Source organism: Sminthopsis crassicaudata, chromosome 5 (genome assembly GCF_048593235.1).
Source record: "Sminthopsis crassicaudata isolate SCR6 chromosome 5, ASM4859323v1, whole genome shotgun sequence".
NCBI classification, from domain to species: Eukaryota; Metazoa; Chordata; class Mammalia; order Dasyuromorphia; family Dasyuridae; genus Sminthopsis; species Sminthopsis crassicaudata.
In genome coordinates, this window is record NC_133621.1 from 188,538,374 (window position 1) to 188,559,205 (window position 20,832).

Below are 20,832 nucleotides of genomic sequence, written 5' to 3' on the forward strand. Positions count from 1 at the left end.
GAAGGATTAGATTTCTCTACAAGATAACTAGAGCATGGAACTAGGAGTGAAAGGTAAAAGTTGCAGAGGAGTTAGTATTGATATAAGAAAAAATTAACTAAAAAGAGATTACATTAGGATGATGGGGATGGATTCTTCCTTTCAATACAAGTTTTTCACACAAATGCAGCAAGGAATGTTACAGAAGGGATGAATTTTTGTTCAGATATGAATTTGACAATATGGTCTTTGAAGACCCTTCTATAATATGAGGTTCCATGATTCTTTGTTTCTATAACAAAGTTTTAATCCTAAGAGAATATCTCACCAATGAATCAAACACATGACCTTTCATTTCCTGTCAGAGCAAAACAAAAATACAGGAGAAAGAAGTGAAAAGTGTAAGGAGAATTTTAAAAAGCCTAGCCTTGTGAAGCAATCCCAAACCTTTCATCAGATGGTTCTTTTTTCTTCCCCCCCCCCCCCCATCAAGTCTTAAAATGTAATACAGCTACCTAAGTCTTTTTTCTTTATCTCCTTCCTTCTCATTTACTATTCCTCTCCTGAAACTGAAGAATATTCCACATGTTATCAGAGACTGTGTGTCTTGTTTTCTGAATGTGGAGAAAAGATATTTACTTTTAATAAGAATAATATCTGATTCTATTAGAGTCAGTATATTTTTATGGATATAAACAAATATATTTTTAGGATAAATAATGGATGCTTAAATTTTAGTTCTGTGGTTGAATTGATGTGTAACAAATCAGTTAACCCAAAGCTGAGTGAAAGAGAAGTATGCAGATAATGTAAAAGACCAAATTTTCTGTAGTTTAGTTTCTTGTTGAAATGAAAACAAAATTTTATTGGTCTCTAAAGACAATTTTGCTGTTTTATCTTTAACATTATCCTTTTCTAAACATTAGTCAATTATCTGTAACTATTTTAAATGGTGTCCCCTTACCATTTGGAGGATTGACCTGTCGAATAGGTACAGTAGAGTTTTGCAAAACTGCTCCTCTTACTGGAGCTTGGGCTGGTGGTGCAGGAAGAGTGGTATAAACCACTTGGTGATTTGTAGGAACTCTTGGAATAGGGAGTCTTGTAGTAGCCTGAGTCACTGGCCGGTGTGTTACATTGACGGTGGTTGGAGCTGATGGGAAATGGAAAAAGACACTAACAAATATGCAACCAACAACAACAACAACAAAAAAGTTTTACTATAATAAAAGCCAACATTCTTGGTGTGAAAACTAACCTGAAAGCATTAAAATGAGATCATAGATAAATCTGAAAAAATGTCAAATACTTAAACACATACAAGAATTTTTGAGCTAACAAAAATTCACAAAATATCTTTTGTCATATCTTATGCTACTGAGTCATATATAACATCACAGAGAAATTCTAAGCTCAGGAGCTTCCCTCTTTTCCATTTTGGAAGAAAGAAAAATACAGGATAATATATCAACAGAAGGGAAGTAGGCTTCTATATTTGGAAAAAAATAAGAGAATAGCATCCTTCATTCAACAATTGCATGAATAACTTTTTATTAGTAGGAAAAGTCCATTGAAGGCTTGTTTTCCACTATGTTAGATTTAGGCTATGAGCTCTTTATTAAGGACTCAATAACTAAAAGTCTTGCTCTCCCCCCCACCCAACTGACTTTAAAAAAAGATAAGATTAACTTCCCTTCTCTTTGCTACTCAAGTTTACCTTTTGTTTTAAAAAATTGATTTTTCCTTAGACCAAAGCTCAAGATACCTAACAACTACAATATTTTCTTCTTTTCTTTACCCTCTCCTGCCTCTTCATTTCACTTTTTCAATGACAACTCCACTGAATCTTTTATTCTCACTAATAAACATCCCTCTTTCTTCCACCTTTTCCCTGTTATTTCTGCATTATTAGTCACTCCAATAGCAAAAGAAGAATTAAGAAGAAAAAAAAAACCCCTTAAGTTCAATAAAAACTGACATAATGAAAAGGAAAGCAACTAAGATCCATTAGCAAGAAACCTCAGAATTTAAACTATTTCCATAGAAACTGTTACATAAACAATCATTCACTTGACCATTTATTAAATCACTTACTTATGGCAGCCACCTACTGTAAAAGCACTGTGATAGGCAAAAGAAGAGATACAAACATAACAAGCATAAAGTCCTTGCCTTAAACCATGGTTGAGTAACTATTGTACCATTGAAACATATTCCAGCAATTAAATACAAAACAAAAACACAGCTACAAATAAATTTAAGAGATCATTTAACTGACAAAAGTAAATACATTCATTAAATATAGCTTCTTTCACAAAAATTTGACAATTTAGAATCATCAGGAATAGCTAATAGAGATGAATGATTTTTCAGTAAGTAATTTGATAAATGTTATATGAAATATGTTAATCACTTTTGCATTTTCACAAGTTTATGTCATGGTCTAGTGACCTATGAAAGTAGTAGAAGGAACAGTGATAGAAATCATTTCACTCTTAATCAAACATACAAGAACACAAACTATTTTAAAAGTCACATTCTGTGCGTTTGGTTCTAACAACAACAAATCAAAGTACATCTCCAGAAAATGAAATTTCCTCCCTTACTTGTACAGCTGAGATACTATGGGTATCAAACATACATAGTCAGATTTATTGATATATTACTTAATTTTACTGAACTGCTTTTTTATCTCTCTCTCTTTAATCTTTGCTTTTATTTCTGGTTTTAAGGGAAAAGTAGAAACGATACAAAAGATATTAAAGCTGATAAACATTCAAGTTGGAAAACTTAAATCAGAACATATTCTGTTGTAGCAGGTTCACAAAGGAAATGCTACCTTCTTGGCTAGCTTTCATTCAGTTCTGGGTGGATAGGTTAAGATGTTAAAATCCTGAGTTATCTCATTAAAGATTTCTTGAGATGGAGTGGATTTGGCGCTAGTGAACATCTCCTTTGGGAAAGGAAAGCACCAAAATCAGTTTAACATGTGGATAGTAGATCTCATAAACTTTTATCTCACATAAACTTTTACTTCTGAAAAGAGAAATATTAATCAAACTTAATACTAAACTATCTCATTCTTTTCAACTTTTTTTATTCCCCTATATGACATCCCTCCACGATGACTTCAAATTCCCTAAAAATAAAAAGCAAACCCCAAGATTTTATTTCATCCAATTAAAATTAAATAAAGCTACAAAACAAATAATACCTGTGGGTAGTAGGTGTATGGTCGTTTGGGATGGTCCACTTGTTGGCACCCCAGTCTGCTGCAAAGGAGCAGGCTGCAAGGGTTGCAATGGACGAGGAAGAGGCTGAGTAGGCTGACTCACCGCTGATGACACAGATGTATGATTTGGTTTTTTTGGATCTGTTAATGAAAGATTATTCATCGTCAGAAAACCAGAAGGCGGGGATAAGATAAATAATTTCTCTTTTCTAGGTAATGAGAATATAATATGTAAGCACCCTCTGAGATGTCAACAATTGCTTTCTAATCACAAGTAGCAAAGTACCACTTCCACTTTACTTAATTGAAAACTGAGCTGTGATGTGATTATAACAAATATAATCTACGGTTGCATTTAGGTTTAAGAGTGAATTCTATCTCTTCAGATTAAAGCCAAGAATCTTGTTGACTGCAACAACTTCATTTTGAATTAAATGTCTGCAAAATCTTCTTTTACAAATGAAACTAACATTTCCAGGAGTTTCTAATAGCTTCCCCAAGGGCCTTGAGCTTCAAAATCAGATGCCAAATCTTGCCAATTCTATCGAGACATTTCTTGCTTCTACTATTCCATCTGACCCTTATAACCTCTTACTTAGTCTACTGTGAAAGCTTTCTGCCCTTCCAGTCTCTCCATTCTCCAACATATGCAGGTTTGATAACTTCAGTCTCCTTTATCAAGATTGTCAGTGTCTTCATATTTTCTCTGCACAAACTCCTCAGCCTATACTTTAAATGCTCTCTACAATTTGACTATAGCTTATATTTCCAAACACTTTATTTTACTCCTTGTTCATGCAATCAAATGTTTTGTTAGTCTGTCCTAATAGGTAGACATTTCCCAAATCTCTTTGTCTTTGCACGTTATGTGCCTCATACCTAAAATGCAATGCTTCCTCACCTGTTCCTCTCAGAAAATTCCCTTTCCTTCAAGAATCAGGCTCAGATGCCCCCTTATACCTAACCTAAAGTTTTTCCTACTTCCCTTTGCTCTCAATTGGTAGTGCTTCTTTTTTACTTATATGTGTACACATTATAACTCTTCTAGAATAAGTAAGGTCTTTGAGGGAAGGAGCTGTTTTTATCCTTGCATCCTATGTGCTTGATGGTTTGTAATAACCGTATTGAATTAAATAGAATTCAATGCTGCAATCCATGCAATATTCTTTTCATATGCTTAGGTTTACCATTAATTATCACTGGATCTAATTTTCTTTATCAATCATTTTCTTAAGGTACATACCTGTAATGAGGCAATCAATTTTTCCAGTACACCATCCATGTCATCATCTGTCTGCCCCAGAAAGAAGGGCACAAGCTTATAACTAAATATGGCATAAGCTATGTGGTATGATTTAAAGTGAAAGGATATCCAAAATTTATCTTCTCTTTCAAAGTACATGAAATTTAATCAAGAACTTTGATGTTTTAAAATAAAGTCTTTTTCCTATCGTAGACACCAAAATTATAAATGCAAATACCAGTGACTGGTTAAACCTTGATGGCTGATAAGATTCCCAGGACAAAATCCATTTGCATTCTCTCAAAACCTCTCATACTTTCTGGATATTTTTATGAAGTTAAAACAGGACATTTGTTTCTTTGAAAATCAAGTTAATCTACAAAATTTCAGGAATAAATGAGTTGTTTGATTCTAATCCTGTACTAATGTCACAGTTTTTTATGAGGAAGAGTAACAAACTGTTATCAAGCAAACAAGAAGTGTCTAACACGCACCTATTATGTGCCAGGCACGCGTAAGGTACTGGATATAAAAAAAACAAAAAATGAAACAATCCTACCCTCAATGGCAAAGATACTATGGAATGTGAGAACTAAATAATGAACAAGCAGATCAGCCAGTCAGAAAAGTTTGAGGCAAGTTATTAAAGATCAAACAAATGAGTCATATAGTTTTAAACAAGTAATAAGAAGGCCCACAGAGTTGTGCTTGAGGAAAATCCTATAGGGAAATGGGTGGATTAGAATAAGAATAAGGAAGGGCCTGAGGCAGAAAGACCAAAGAAGTATTAGGGCAAATACAGAGGGAAATTAGTGAGGTCAGAACTGAAGTGGTACAGAAATGGAACTCAAAGATTTGTGAAGGTAGAAACTGGCAAGATTTGAAAGTGAATGAATATGTTGGGTGAAGAATATTGAAGGGAAACCACTCCCTTAACAGAAATGAGAGAATCTGGTAGAAAGGGAAGAGGCTCCGGATTTGAGAGAGATGGAGAATGACTGAGACTGCAGTCTGTTAGAGACTGGAATCTGATAGAGAAGACAAGAAGGGATCAAGTTATCAAGGATACATGTAGAAAGATCGGCTTAAGAAAATCTACCTCATTATCAGAGATTGGAAAAAAGGAGAGTGAAAAAGGAATGATGTTAAGGAATTCTGAGGTGAAGAGGGGGGAAAACAGGGCTCTCATGGTGAGTGGCTTCAATTTATACAGTAAAGAGAAGGTTTAAGGCTTCACCTGAGAGGGAAATCAGAATTTATGGGAGGATTGAGGAGAAGCTTCTGGAATATCTTCTGTAGATGGATCATCAATGGGAAATAGTGAGAAAGAGAAAGAAAAGACTAACACTGCCTTGTCTGCCTAGTTGATAACAGATAATCCATACTTGCAGTGTTATAGAATCCAGCACGAGTCTATAAAATTCTCCAGTTCTACTGGACAGTACTTTAGTGGAGATAGATAGGAGTCATCCAAGAATGGAGTATATCAAGGACAGGAGATGAGAATAATGTAGAGGACAATGCAGAATTGAATTACTAATTACAGGGTTGAGGTAGAGAAGAGATAATTGACTGAAAAAGTATTGAGGATTAGAGGGATTAAGAGTTTTAAAAGAAGGGAAAAATAGGTGTAAGAGAAGGAAGCCTAGAAAGGGCTGGCATAATAGGAGGTCAGTGTCAGAAAGAGGAATAACCAGTCTTTAATCAATTGAATGGATCCTTAATGGGTAATGAATGGTAAGATCCCCTTACTACCCATATCTGATGGGGGAAGGAAGAACCATTATTTAGTGCCTAGAATGTTCAGGCATTATTTTTAGTGCTATACAAATATATCATTTGATCATCACAATGACCCTGTTAAGTAGATGTTATTATTTTTTTGATTTTACATTTGAAGAAACTGAAGTAAATAAAGGTTACTTGCATAGTGTGAGGCCAGACTTGAACTCAGTTCTTTCCTGACTCCAGGATTGGTGCTCAATTTATTGTGCTATTTAGCTTCTCCTACCATCAGGAATGGGAAACCTTTTTTCTGCCAAGAACTATTTGCATATTTTTAAAATCATTTGTGGGCCCCACAAAATTATCCATTTAAAGAACTCGAGCAGTGGGAGGTTGCTGTTGCCTGTGGTTGCTTTGGCAGGACCAGACCATTTCACATGCCTTATGTGGCTGAGGGTTCCCCGTGCTCCAGATGGAATGAAGGAATGTCTTGGGATTTGAAGGAACTGAGGAAATGGGACATTAAGATTTTCTGAAAAAGCATCAACATATATGCCAGTTTCCTACTGTAAGAGAAGAATTCAGAAGGAATGAAAGCCATTCTTTCTGAATTCTTTGAGGAAGGAAGAAAATATGCTAGAATAGCACTTCTTGCTGTCTTTTATAATTATGCTCTTAACTTCTTGCCTACTCTATGTTTATTAAGTTTTGTTTGTTAAGCTCTGCCCTCATGGATTTTAAATAATACATAATTTTACTTGCCACTTCTAAAATAGTCAAAATTTACAATTTAAGCCTCATGCATCATATAGCAAGGATTTCCATTCTTTCAAAACAGAACTGCATTAAACAGTTGAAAAGTCAGCAAAAACAAGTTTTCCTTTTTAAATATTAATTTCCAAAGAACAGCTAAACTGATGAATAAATCAATTTTTAAGAGGAAAAAAGTCTGAGAAAATTAGCAGATTTTGATACTTTATAATACCTAAAAATTCTGATAGGTTAAAGATAAAGCCTAAATTGTTGTTGTTGTTTTTTTTTTTTTTTTTTTGAGGGAAGTGAACTGTTAACTTATATTTAAATCAGTTTCTGATAGCACACAAACAAATTAACTTTTTATAACTAAAGTAAAAGCAGTCCCAAAGCCAAATTATCAGAACATTCTGGTGTTTCTTTTAAGAATACCAATAAGAATACGTTCATTATGTAAAATTTTGAAATGAAAGATTTTCAAGATTTATCTCGAGAGACTATTTTTGATCATTATTAATGTGAAACACTCTGTAGAAAATGGAACTTTTTGGACTTACCTTGGGAAGTACCAACTTCTTCATCATCTAATGTGAGATCAATGACACCTCCTGAATCACTGCTTGTGGCTTTTCCACTCTGAAAGACAAAACTTCTGCATTTTGCAAAGGCAACTGAGGAGACATGAAAGAAGAGGAAAGGGGGGAAAGGGAACACTGGGCTGGAGCAAAAAGGGAAGGGGAGTTGGAAAAGTCTAGATTAGACACTAAATGGAAGGTGGAAGGAGCTATGATAAGGCATGGAGGAATATGGAGTAGCAGGCATTATCCAGACTTTAAATAAATGATATACCTTTAAAAAGATGTTTGAGGAAAAGGTAGGATACTGTAGAGTCTTTTTACAGAAAATGTATTATATATTAATAATTGTAGAAAGGATAAATCAAGTGTATGACCCATGCAGAAATATATTGTTAAAGTGTTTATTATGAATTCAGAAAAAAAGTTAAAGAATGGAAGAGTGAATTAACAATATACAGTATTTCAATTCTTCAAATTCTTATTCATAGGAAAAGCTACTGACATTTTTTAATTTTCTTTAAAACACACAGAAATTCATACTGTGGCAAACCTTCTAATGGAATTTAACTCAGGAAGTTTTCTTCAGGTTCAAAATTTATCATTGATTCATTTTAATACAATTATAACTATTACTTTAACGTTCTTTTCCTATCCCAGAACTAATTTCACCCCTTGATAGACCAGATAATTTCTGTAAAGGAAACAGGGGAAAAACAGGAGAAGCTAGGGTTGAGAAGTGATTGATTTTAATAAGTTCTACAAATCATATTAGATTATTGGTTAGAAGGGGTAGATTCTTATGAATACACAGATACTCATTCTGTAGCAATTCCTGTCACTAAAATGAATGTCTCAGAAAAAGTTTAATATAATCTTCCTCTCTTCAATGAGCACAATTCAATTGAAAAATATTCCATAATCAAGGATACCAAGAAAATGATGAAAATCAAACCCTAAACAAAACAAATCACATCTTTTGCTAAGTAAAGACACAACAACTTCTGGAAAGGATTTTTCATTGTCTTCAAGCTTCAAAATTGGCAAAAATAACAAATTTATTAAAAATGCTAAAAATATTAAATAAGTGTGAGAATCTTTAATATGATATGAATTATAAACTTTATAATGGAAACCTCAGATAATTTAAATTCAATAACATATATTGAATTACATGTCATCTAGGGGAGAGAGTGGAGAAAAGTGGGGGAACTGGAATACAAGGTTTTTTAGTAGTTAATGTTGAAAAATTATCCTTGCATATGTTTTGAAAATAAAAAGCTTTGGGGCAGCTGGGTGAATCAGTGGATACAGCACCAGCTCTGAAGTCAGGATAACCCGAGTTCAAATCTGGTGTCAGATACTTATCACTTCCTACTTGTGTGACTTTGCACAAGTCACTTAACCCCAATTGCCTCAGCAAAAAAATAAAATTAAACTAAATTAAAAAAATAAAAATCTTCAATTAAAAAAAAAAAAGATGTAATGGTAGAGGATACTAACAGTGTATATCATTGCAACAAATTACAACTGATTTAATCCAATTATTAAGTTCAAACACAACCCTTTAACTATTGTTAAATGGTTATTAATTAGTAATATCAATTATTAAATCCAAATGTTAATTTAAAAAGTTGAATTAATTCTATGGCCATCTTTATATATTTAAATTTGCTCAATTCTTTCATCACTAAAGAATATCAGACAATATAAAATATTATTGAGCTATTAATGAATTTGGATTAAGTCTCTCACTAGAGTTATTGGGGGGGGGGGGGGAGAGAAGCAGACTTTTCAATACTTCAAATACTTTTCTAGACCTATGTCAAATACTTTAACATGTAGCAGAAATCATTCTTGGTTTATAGGAGTGAGAATGTTATTTGTAAAGGAATTGAGGGATTAGGACCTCAAGTGATTCATTATGGAAACTGAGTGAACTACAACTGACTATATCTTGTTTGGTACAATTTCTGTCTTTTGAAGAAATTTTATTCAATTGTGAGAAATAGGAGAAAATTTTATTGTATTGTTTGAATCCAGAAATGACAAAAATTGAAAACCGGACCATTTCTATCAGCTAATTAGGAACATTTAACTAAGGTTCTTGGTTACCCTGACTAGAAAGCTAGTCAGATCCAAGTATTTTCTCACAATCAGCCATCTCAAGCAATCCTATATATCATGTGAGAAAACTAGCTTCATAATGGTTACAATAAGCATTTCCAAATTCTTCTGAACAGACACACTCAGGCAAAGTGAGACAACTATTTTTTTGATTTCATGTAAATGCACTTATTTGCTCTTTCCCTCCCAAAGTTCCAAAATCTTTTCAGATTCCCTGATTTTACACTCTTCTAAAAAATAGGTCACAGAATTAAAACACACACACACATATTATACAGAATCAATAATACATAACTCAATGTGGCTTATTTCTGAGCAAAAACATTTTGCAAGCTCCCTACTGTGAAATACACATAACTTATCAAGTTGGTTTCATGGAACAAATGTGGACACATCACTATAGCGAACGATCTATCTATCTATCTATAAAACATCTATTAATATCTACATTCCTACTTAAATCAGTAAAGTGTTTACTCACCAACTTTTAATGATTTTAAGGAAAAGTTCAATTTAATCTTGTGAAAAATAAGAATTAATGAAATGTTTTTTCTTTTTTAAATTAGATTTATTACTTACCACAATAATTCTAAAAGAATTTAGGACATATCCCAAGTAAAAGTGCTCTGATGTATCTTAATTAAATAACTACAATTTATAATTTTACATAATATAAAAAATGAATATATTTCCTAATATTTAACTTATCATAAATCCCAATTAATGAAGTCAGAATGAGATCTTATTACTTGAGAAATCTCTCAAGGAGTGTTAGTAATGAGACATATGTAGGCAATTTTGATTCCTCATCAGCAGAATGAAACTGTTTAACAACCTCTGCTGGGGGAAAAATCTCCCAAATCTGCAAATACTCTGGGCTCAGCTTCTTCTTCATTTTTTTTTTTTTAAAGTGATAACTCTGAAGATTAAGATGAAGAGAAGGAACCTACTAAGCCTATGTATTCAACTAATATTAGAAGAACCTTGGTTCTTCTTATGGTTTTGCATCAACCTACTATAAAAGTTACTAAACAGGGGCAGCTAGGTGGCACAGTGGATAGAGCACCAGCCCTGAATTCAGGAGGACCCCAGTTCAAATCTGGTCTCAGACACTTAACACTTCCTAGTTGTGTGACCCTGGGCAAGTCACTTAACCCCAGCCTCAGGGAAAAAAAAAAAGTTACTAAACCTTTCTGAAGTAATTAGCTTATCACAAGACCACCACTCTGCCCCTCAATTATGTTCCTTACTTGTAAGACACTTTTTTTTTAACACCTAAGAGTTCAAAAAACTTAAAAAGATATGAGAACAAAAATCTTAATGGCGGGGAACTTTATTATATCTGCACCTATATTTTGGAAAGCTTATCTATATCATATCATATTTTCAAGACTGGTTATGAATTATGGTGCTAGTTTGTTATTATAATACCATGTATTTGTAATTTTCTGCAAATATATGCTACAAAACATCAGGTGTGGAGGTGTATGACTAAAATTGCAGGTACAAGGGAAGCCAGATCTGATGGACTTTCCAAACTCAAAAGTAGTGTGCCTAAGGAATGGTATTGGAACCCATACTTCTGTGACAGTCTTTTTCTCTTCCTTTTCCTTCTATTTCTTCACCAGCTCTTCCTTTTCTTCATTTTATGTTCTAATTTTATAGAAACCAAAGAAAGTCCTTCTATCTTTCTAATTAAGATATTGTAGAGTATTGCTTACAAAAATTGCACTATTAGTTATTCCTTTCTTGAGGTAAATCTGTGCTGAGTAACAAAGCAAAACATCATTTCCTTCCTTTTTAAAGAATACTGTTATCCACTGTAGCTTTTGACAAAATACAACTATTATTCCTATTAAAACACTTTTTATCTAAAACTAAGAGTCAACATTATCTGTTAAGGGAAGTAAGCTACAGAGACCTTTTCAATAGCATCAGGGTAAAGCAAATGTTCATTACCACTATTATTACTCAAAATTACACTAGAAATGTTAGTTATAACAATAAGAAAAGGAACTGGAAGGAAAAAGCACAAAGAAAAAGATATTAATGAGAAAAATAGGTAATTTGAATTCTCTAGAATACTAATTATTTTATATTATCCATTTCATGAGGAGTTTTGGAATTTCTTCCTTGCTAAGTTTTCTGAAGGTGGCATATGATATTATGCACATCAGTAGCCATGGATGAATAAGGATGTGTTGGTTAATGACCTTCCTTTTTAAAAGTTGCAGCTGATGATGAAGACGAATAAATGATTAAAAAAAAAACTACAAACAATTTATCAAGAAAAGATTTTTTTTCATAGAAGGAAGATAAAAACCAGGTATTTTCCTTTGTGAAGGTAGAATTCTTAGTAGTACATCAAGGTACTCAAGGAGACTGCTCTAAGAATTCATGTGTATAATCCAAGAAGCAGCTAAGCAATATACTAAAACAAGAACTATAATGGAAACATTGGAAACATTTGTAATAGTGTCACTGTAGAAGAAAATATACTTCTTGTCAACCATATAAGAAATAAAAGAAAGCATTTGAATAAACAGTTGTAAAAGTTAGTTGATTAAAAATGTCATCAGAGAAATAACTGAAATATATATACCCCTGTGGATTTTAACTGAGATTTTATAATGAAGAATAATCCTACCTGTGGTGTATTTTCAGCTGCTCTTTTATTTATAGAAGCATCTGTGGTTTTGTTGGTCTGGTTTTCTAAGGAATCAAAAACAATTTTCCTTTCAACTAGAGCGGCACACAGCATAACAAATGTTTCAACAACCAGAACAGTTCCCAGAAAATTAAAAATTTCTCTTTTTAAAAAATACATTTAATTTAATTTTACTCTTTTAGTGCAGAGATGATAAAATCCAAGACAATTTAAATAATAATATACTGTTAATCAAATGAATCATTTTTGTAGTGTGAAATAATCTTAATTGTTTCTCAAAATACATAGCTAAATGACATTTCCCAATATTCAAAGTGATGATTTTAGTTATTTAATTAGTTTGATAATTGCTATATAATAAGAAAACTGAATATACAAGTACTTAAGTTTCTGAAAAAAAAAAAAAAAAACTGAAGTAATTTCTAAGTTCAAGTTCCACTTCAGTCAGATACTGATTATATGACTTGTCAGGTCACAATCTTTAAGTGTGTCAGACTAAGCAAGTTGTTTAGTAGATAGAGATCTATACTACTAGAGGAAGTTTCCTCAATAGAAGTTTCCCAAGTCAGTGAAATCACAAATCCATCACTTAGCCTCCCCTTTCTGCCCCAATCCCAAAGCAATTTTTCTGAAACTACATAGAGACGAGTGACTACCAACTGCATCAGTTAATCAAAGATATATGGGGGATGTTTTTGCCATACTCTTTTATCAATAAAACAATCACCACCAAAAAATAATGCAAATTTTTACTTAACTAACAGAGGGCACTATATTCTCAAATTTTCTTGAAAATAGTTATTACTTAAACATGTTTGGTGAAAGCAACAGAAGAAACTAAAACTAATGAATATAACAGCCAACTTTATCTGCACTATTTTCTTTGTTTATTCATAGGCCAACAAAGGAGGAATAAAAATTTTTCTTTTAAAAAAGATTTCCAAAATATTTCTAAATTTAGAATGAATTAGTCTAATTAAAGAATAGATTTTATAAGCATTTGCTTTTATTAAGGCATTTCTCAAAGATGAATTCAACAATCTCAGATGAATATAAGTACTTAAGCAGTTTCTAGCACAACTCCCTGGGTGATTTGTGAAGCAATATGTTCATAGCAGAAAGACTACTATGTTTAGGTAGGCAGCAAATATCTAAACTCAACTTCCACCTATGATCATGGACATATCATTAAATCTCTCAGAATTGTGGATTCCTCACCTGTAAAATGAGGATAATGTCTAAAAAAGGTATTTTTTGGTTTTGGTTTTTTGGTCAAGATCAGACAAGACCTATAGTTCTCAATTCTAAAATACATTTCCTTTGGTAGTAATAATAAATGAATGCTAGATGGCCATATCACAATCAACTCTTTAAGCTTCATCCTGATATTCTGGTATTGAGAACAATATCAAGAAACCAAACTAGAGATTTGGCCACATGATTACATGGTTGAATAACAGATTCTTGATTAGAATAATGTTCTGCTCAATAATGTTAAAAGATAGGCTATATATGGATCACTAATTGCAACGTATTTACACTAAAATGCATGAAAGTAAAATCAAATAGACACAATTTAATCTCTTATGATTCAGAAATATCTTTTTAGAGTATTAACATATGTGTATGACTGGAATAACATACAAATGTTCACACAAGTATGAAATGCCATCAAAATTAAATTCATCCTGAAATATGGATCTGTTTACATAGAACAATTACAGTATATTTAAACCACTAGTACATTATTAAAATGCATTACTACTAGTCAAACTTGTTTATAACTATATTTGTAAACACATTAGCAATACTGAAAAGTTCATAAGAGAATGATGTTCTACCATAAAAATGAACTTTCTGAACTAAATTGAGAATTCCTACTCTTTCCTACTTGCTTTCTCATATTTTATAGAATAAGTTAGCTCTTTTTTTTAGCTGAAAATGAAAAGTTTAACAATATCTTTATAATCTAAAGATAAGATTTTAAATATTTTTTATAACAAATTATTCATAGACACATATACAAAGACAAAGTAGCACACATTGTTTCACTAGCTTTCTGCTGGTGTGGTTGGTTGGTTGTAGCCTTTTGTTCTCAAAGGGGACCAAAATTACATCCCTATGTGAGATTCAAATTAGTGTATCTGACTGTGGCTGATCAGACCAATATGAGTTCAAAACGCTCTGGCCACAGGTCAAACCCAAATAGTTTCTATGAACATTTGGGGTGGCTTCTCTAACTTTGCACATATAGCGTTTGTGAATTGAGTTGATGATGAGTCTTGGTCAACAGACCTAAATTATGATTAAATTAGTATTTGTGTCTTGAAATGTCATAGAACTATATCCTAGTTGTAATATTTATCATTACTACAGAGTAATGGTTATCAGTACTTACAAGGTGACAAGGAGTAGGCTACTGAACAGATAAGGTCATATGTGCATATGTAAGATACAGTATAGTTAGTAAATGAAAAGTTGATTATGACAATATGCTTGATATTTTATTTTGAAAAGGTGTCTTTTGCTTTAGAAGCTGTTTGTTGAACATCATTTTCTGAATGATAAACGGGAAAATTTATATAACCCTTGAATCTGCCTCTTGACACATTGGACTTTTGAAAATAATCAAGAGGAAGTACGATCAGAAGATGAGAGCAAAGATGTGGCTTCTTGAAAGTAAAATTTACTTACATGGATTTTGAATTTTTAAACGATTAGACATTAAACTGAGTATACTATGAGCATTTGATAATAATTTTTTTTTAACATCTAAATATACACTCTTAAAACATTATGATTTTGTATGGCAAATAAATCTTGATAATACTAACTTATTTCCTATGTCTTCCCCTCCTTCCCAAACACCCCACCCCTTTAGCCCCCAAATACCTCAATTGCACTATAAACACAAACTAGTTAAGATTTTAGGATAGTCTTATTTTTGGAGATACTTAGGGAAATACAGGTGGAAAAGGTGGAATTTGAAAGCCACATGAACAGAGACTTCGTATCTATCCCTCCTCCTAACAAAATTATTTTCTTTATGCAAGAAAATTTTTCCAGAATAACTTCTGAAAAAAGCTAAAATAACTTGTTTGATATACATGGAAGATATATTACAATTTTAAAAACTTGTAGTACACAATTTTTAGCTTCTCTGTACCCCCAATAAAGCCCATAGGTCTTTTTTTCTTATTTATAGATGTCAAGGTTAACTGATTCTAAGGGAATTCTATTTACCCTGTTTCTTTATCCAAGTGACTAGAAATTCTAGCCTAGTCACTGACACAATTTTATTTTCCAAAGTCTATTTTCCTTACTGTCAACACTAATATAAAAACCCATGATAACTTACCAATTCTAGGTGGAACTGTGGTACTACTAGGCTCAGCAGTAGAAGTAGTACCAAATGCAGCAAGTGGAATTTTCATCTGTATAGATCGATTGTTGGCTGGATTAAACAGTCCTGAAGTACCTACTGCAGGTAAAGAAGTCCTTGTGGCTTGTGCAATAGGGTGTGCTGCTGAAACAGCCTGTACTGCAAGTGTTGTTCCTAATGGTGCAGCACTGGCTGGAGAGTTCCTCTGAATACTAGGACTGGTTACAGATGAGCTGTTATTTGGTTTGGTGGGGTTTGTTGATGGCAAGGGTGTTGGATTTTTGGTAAGACCACTAACTGTAGACTGACTTTGCACAGAAATAAATTCAACATTGCCAGGCTGTTGATTAGTGACCAAAGTCCCTGTGTGGCCCTGTAGGAGCTGAGGCTGGGAGGATACTGCAACAGGTACATGTAAGATCACTGGCAAAGACTGTAAAGATATTGTTGGTTGAGAGTTTCCACTAGACACTTGGGTAGAAGCAACTACTGGAGCCGTAGTTGGTGCAGGAAGAACTGATGCCGTCAAGGAACCAGAGGTTACTGGAGTTTGAGATTTAGGTTGACCACCAACCATTGTCTGTGGAGTGGCAAGACTGGCTGAAGATACTATAAATAGGGAGAAGATTAGTATGAATTTCAGTGAGTCACATTTTTAATTATCAACTGGATTAAAGTAATAAAATGTTCAAATGTTAACAGGTTATTTTGCAAATAGCATATAAATTTTTATAAAACCTTATCTAGAATTTAAAAAATTGAGTAATCAGAATCATTTTTGAAGAAAATTATATTGCATTCATTAGTACAAAGAGAGCTCGAAAATGATATTTATGTGCAAGAAAAGTTGCAGTACTAACAAAAAGCCTGTTTTGTTACCTACAATGTCAAGAGCTAATTAATTTCTGAGCAAACTACTAGGAAAAATAAATAAGGAAACAAATAAATAGTAACTATATTTATAAAAAAGCAATATATAAATCTAAGGTGTATTTCAAAAGCCACTAAAATAAGAAATCCAATTCAAAGATTACTATCACCATTAACTAATATGATGAAGTCATAGTAAAAACTATTTGAATACCAGAAAATTTATTGTTGGGGTATGTTTTATTCTTTGCAATAAGTTTTTCCATGAATGCATAGTCTAGTCAGTCTAATTCTAACCAGAATGATTTAGACCAAAAAGAATAAATGCAGATTAACATGAATGTGGCACATGAACTAAATAGGGGTTAAGATGACAATTGCACTGAAGCCCAGAGCAAAGCAAAAGAACCAGAGTATTATTAGGTTTCTGTAATTTCTTTGATTTTTTATACTTTCTACCTATTATATACTTTATTCAAATGCTAGGGATTTTTGATGTCGAGGTCATGAGCACATGAGAACAAACATTTTGACATCTATTTACAATATAAACCTAAATGATACCCCATCTGAATTTATTCATCTCAAATTTAACACTTTTTTTAAAAAGGCAAAAATGCACATTTTTTTATCTTACTCTGGGGAGCTTTGTTACCTGCATTGACAGGGGCTTGAAAAGGTGGTGTACTTTCTCCAATATTTCTCTTAGACTCCAGCATCTGTCTCACTGTGCCAGCATTTCTACAGAATAAATGTTAACATCAATATTGTCAGTATGTAAACATAAAACAGTGAAAAACAACAATAAGTAAGAAGGGAAAAGTATCAAAAGGAGATATTAACAAATTCCAAATACAAATTAACAAATTCCAGCCAACAAAATTAGGGTATGCTTGTTTTATTATCCATTGGTCAGTTTCAATGTGAAGGGAAAGATTAAGAAGATTTAAAAAATATAATTTACCAAAAAAAGTTTTCCCAATAATTTCTAAGCTACTTAAAATAATACTTAATTGCAAACATTTTTTACAATGATCTTTGGGGGAAAATTATTTTAAATTCAAATATTGAATTTTAATAGGAGAAAAACAAAACAGAGGAAAAAAAAAAAGAGAGATTCAATATATACTATATACTTTTTTCCTATATCATTTTTTTTTCCTATCCAAACTGGCTTCCTTACAAATGTAAGTATTATGCAAAAAAGTTTTTAGTGCTTACCTATAGGTTAAGTTATTAATGCTGACAACTTCATTTGCAGATGACTTCCCTGGTGACACAGGTGGATTTGGTGGGTTCTGAAAAGAAAAACATAAACATAAAAGGCAGTCATAAAAGTTTTTATGTCTCAAACAGTCTAACCAGAATTTCAGATGCTATATATTTTTAAATTTCAATTCAATTTCATTCTCCCACCACCAAAACTGATAGTGAAGATCTAAGTAAAAAAATTTCAGTTAAAAAAAAAAAAATCAACCATGTTTTCAATCATCCCATAGGGTTATCTTGCAATTGTGTAAAAATTTCCAAAATGAAGTCCAAATAATTTTATTTCAAAAAGAATAAGATACATCACTTTGAAGGAACAATATTATGAAATAAAACAAGTTAAATTAAGACATTATGAAATAATTAGAAGATGCTGAAACAGCAAAGTGGAAATATAAATAGAAGAAAACTGAAATATAATAAATGTGGGTAAGGCAAGGGAAGAGAAAGGAACAGCTAAGACATAGATGGAAACTACATTTCTACAAAAGAAGATCTCCTGGACATCTAAAGCCAGTTTCAAATTACATGAAAACTTTCAAGGTTTTAAACTGAAATAAGAGAAGAAAAACTTGATAAGAATACATGACACCTAAGCTAAGTGTTTATTAGAAAAAGTGAAAGATCTGAAACAGGAAGAACAAAGATTATCAAAAGAAGAAGGGACAGTAATAAATTCATGGCTTCAAATGTTCACAAAAAAAAATTATTATATAATAAGATGTGGAAAATAAAAAACAAAAAGAATTCTTATGCAAGATTCAAATGAATCACTGAGAAAGAACAGGATGATCCATGACAGGAAAATAGTAATGGAAAGATACATATACTGTAGGAGATCTGAGTTGCTGAACAAAATAATAACAGATAGAAAGATAAAGCTGATGAGATACAGCATGCAATTTACTACAACTTCAAGTATGCTAATGATGCTGAAAATAGGAAAAGACATCAACGTGAACTATCAAAATTTTCTACTGGATTTAGCTCATGTAAAGAAATCACCACAATATAGTGAGAAAGAGTAGGAAAGGTGGCCTGGATTTAGGATTTTATTGAAGGATGGAAGTTTTTCTGCAACTTAATCTTAAGAGGGGCATTAGGATTTTATTGAAGGATGGAAGTTTTTCTGCAACTTAATCTTAAGAGGGGCACCTGGAGCACTGAGAGGTCAAGAGACTTTTCTAGTAATGCAGCCTATATGTATCAGACATTATTTGAACCCAGGTCTTCCCAGCTTCAAGACCAGTACTGCCTCTCATAATTTCCACAATGGAAAGGATAAAAATCCCAAAGTGATTTAGTTATATACTAAGAAAATAGTCATTTGTAAATGATCTTATACCATACCAGCTACCTCTAGCCACATTTCTTTCTTATAGATTTTATCTATAAATTCCAACAAATAATTCTATTGTACTAATTCCTATGTGAAATAAAATGAGATGTTTAAAAAACAACAACAAAAAAAAAGGAACTTGATCTTACAGAAACACCACCACCACCACCACCACCACCACCACCACCACATGCATAAAATATGGTATAATGATTCCCAACCTCTGGGACCATGAAATTATCATGGGGGATTCTCATGTCCATAGGAAGATCAAAAACTCAGATCGCCATTCATTCTTTTCAATCCTATGATATAACATAAACTGGCTGGTGAGGTTCAAACCACTCAATATGGGAGGGCCCTTTGTTACAGATTTCAGAAATAAAAAGATATAAATAAAATAGTCCCTGCCCTTAAAGAGGTTATATTAAATCTGAAGTGACAAAATATACACAAGGGTAAATGCAAACAAAATAAATGCAAGGTAATAACAGCTTGAGAGAATAGAACAAATTTCATGAAGAAGGTACTAAAGGAAACTAGGAATTCAAAGAGACAAAAACTAAGTTGAAATTGCATTTCAGGCTTAGAGGACAACCTTTGCAAAGGCAAAGAGATATGAGAAAGAATACTATATTTGAAAAAAAAAATAAAGCAATAAGTCTGTTTATTTGAAGCCATTTTGTGAAGGACTTTAAAATGCTAAACAGAAGTCTGCCTTTCTTTTCTTTTTGTTTGTTTCTGGTTTTGGTTTTTGTAACAACAGAATAAATGGATTAGATCTGGACTTTAAAGCTTTAACTCTAGTAGCTGTTTGAAACTAGGTTAGAGAATTGGAAGAGACTTGAAGCAAAAAAACCAATTAGGGAGCTAATACAGTGGCCTACATTAGAAAGATGAATGCCTGAACTAGAATAGCAACTATTTGAGAGCATCTTGTGAAGGCAGGTAGGTGGTTCAATGGATAAGAGTCAGGAAGGGCTTGGAGTCAGGAAGACCAGAGTTCAAATCCAGCCTCAGCAGTTTACTTGCTATATAATTTACTTACTACCTGTCACATAACTTGTTTGTCTTAATCCACTGAAGGAGGAAATGGCATACTGCTCCAGCTTGTTTACGCCAAGAAAATCTCATGGACAATATTGGTGTAGTATGATTCATGGGGTCATGAACACTTAAAACATAACTGAATTATTAAACAAGACTTCTATGGTCTTTTACTACTTTTATTAATTGTATTGTGTATCAAATCTATTTCACTATTTTTTAACCAGTATCAGATTTTAATGGTTATCATTTTGTTAATATAGTTTTATGTCTGGAATGGCTGGATATATAATTTTTTTTAATCAATTCTCTTGACCTTTTGTTTTTTCAGAAAATGTTACCACCTTTTCTGACTCCTATAAAATTATTTGGTAGTTTCATTGGTATGGTACTGAATAAGCAAATTAATTTAAGTATTATCCCTTAATTACATTGGCTTGGCATACTCATGAGCAATTAGTATTTTCCCAACTGTTTAAATCTGTATTTGTGTGAAAAGCATTTTGAAATTGTGTTATGTAATCTCTAGATTTGTCTTGACAGATGGATTCGCAAACATTTTAAACTTTTGGCAAGTCATATTATATTTGTTTTTTCCTGGCATTTTTAGTTACATGTCCAAT

General features: G+C 32.5%; 1 protein-coding gene across 11 annotated transcripts in view; it reads right to left on the reverse strand.

Annotated features, from left to right (window-relative positions):
- ATF7IP (activating transcription factor 7 interacting protein) overlaps positions 1-20,832 on the reverse strand; it is a 130,638-nt gene that overhangs the window by 12,230 nt on the left and 97,576 nt on the right. For all 11 annotated transcript variants that reach the window (XM_074269119.1, XM_074269113.1, XM_074269111.1 and 8 more), the window contains 7 exons: positions 17,776-17,852; positions 17,210-17,295; positions 15,661-16,293; positions 12,282-12,346; positions 7,490-7,568; positions 3,194-3,352; positions 944-1,132 (listed from right to left, as the gene is read on the reverse strand). In XM_074269119.1, coding sequence (XP_074125220.1) covers positions 944-1,132; positions 3,194-3,352; positions 7,490-7,568; positions 12,282-12,346; positions 15,661-16,293; positions 17,210-17,295; positions 17,776-17,852 — 1,288 coding nt within the window. The remainder of the gene's footprint in view (positions 1-943; positions 1,133-3,193; positions 3,353-7,489; positions 7,569-12,281; positions 12,347-15,660; positions 16,294-17,209; positions 17,296-17,775; positions 17,853-20,832) is intronic.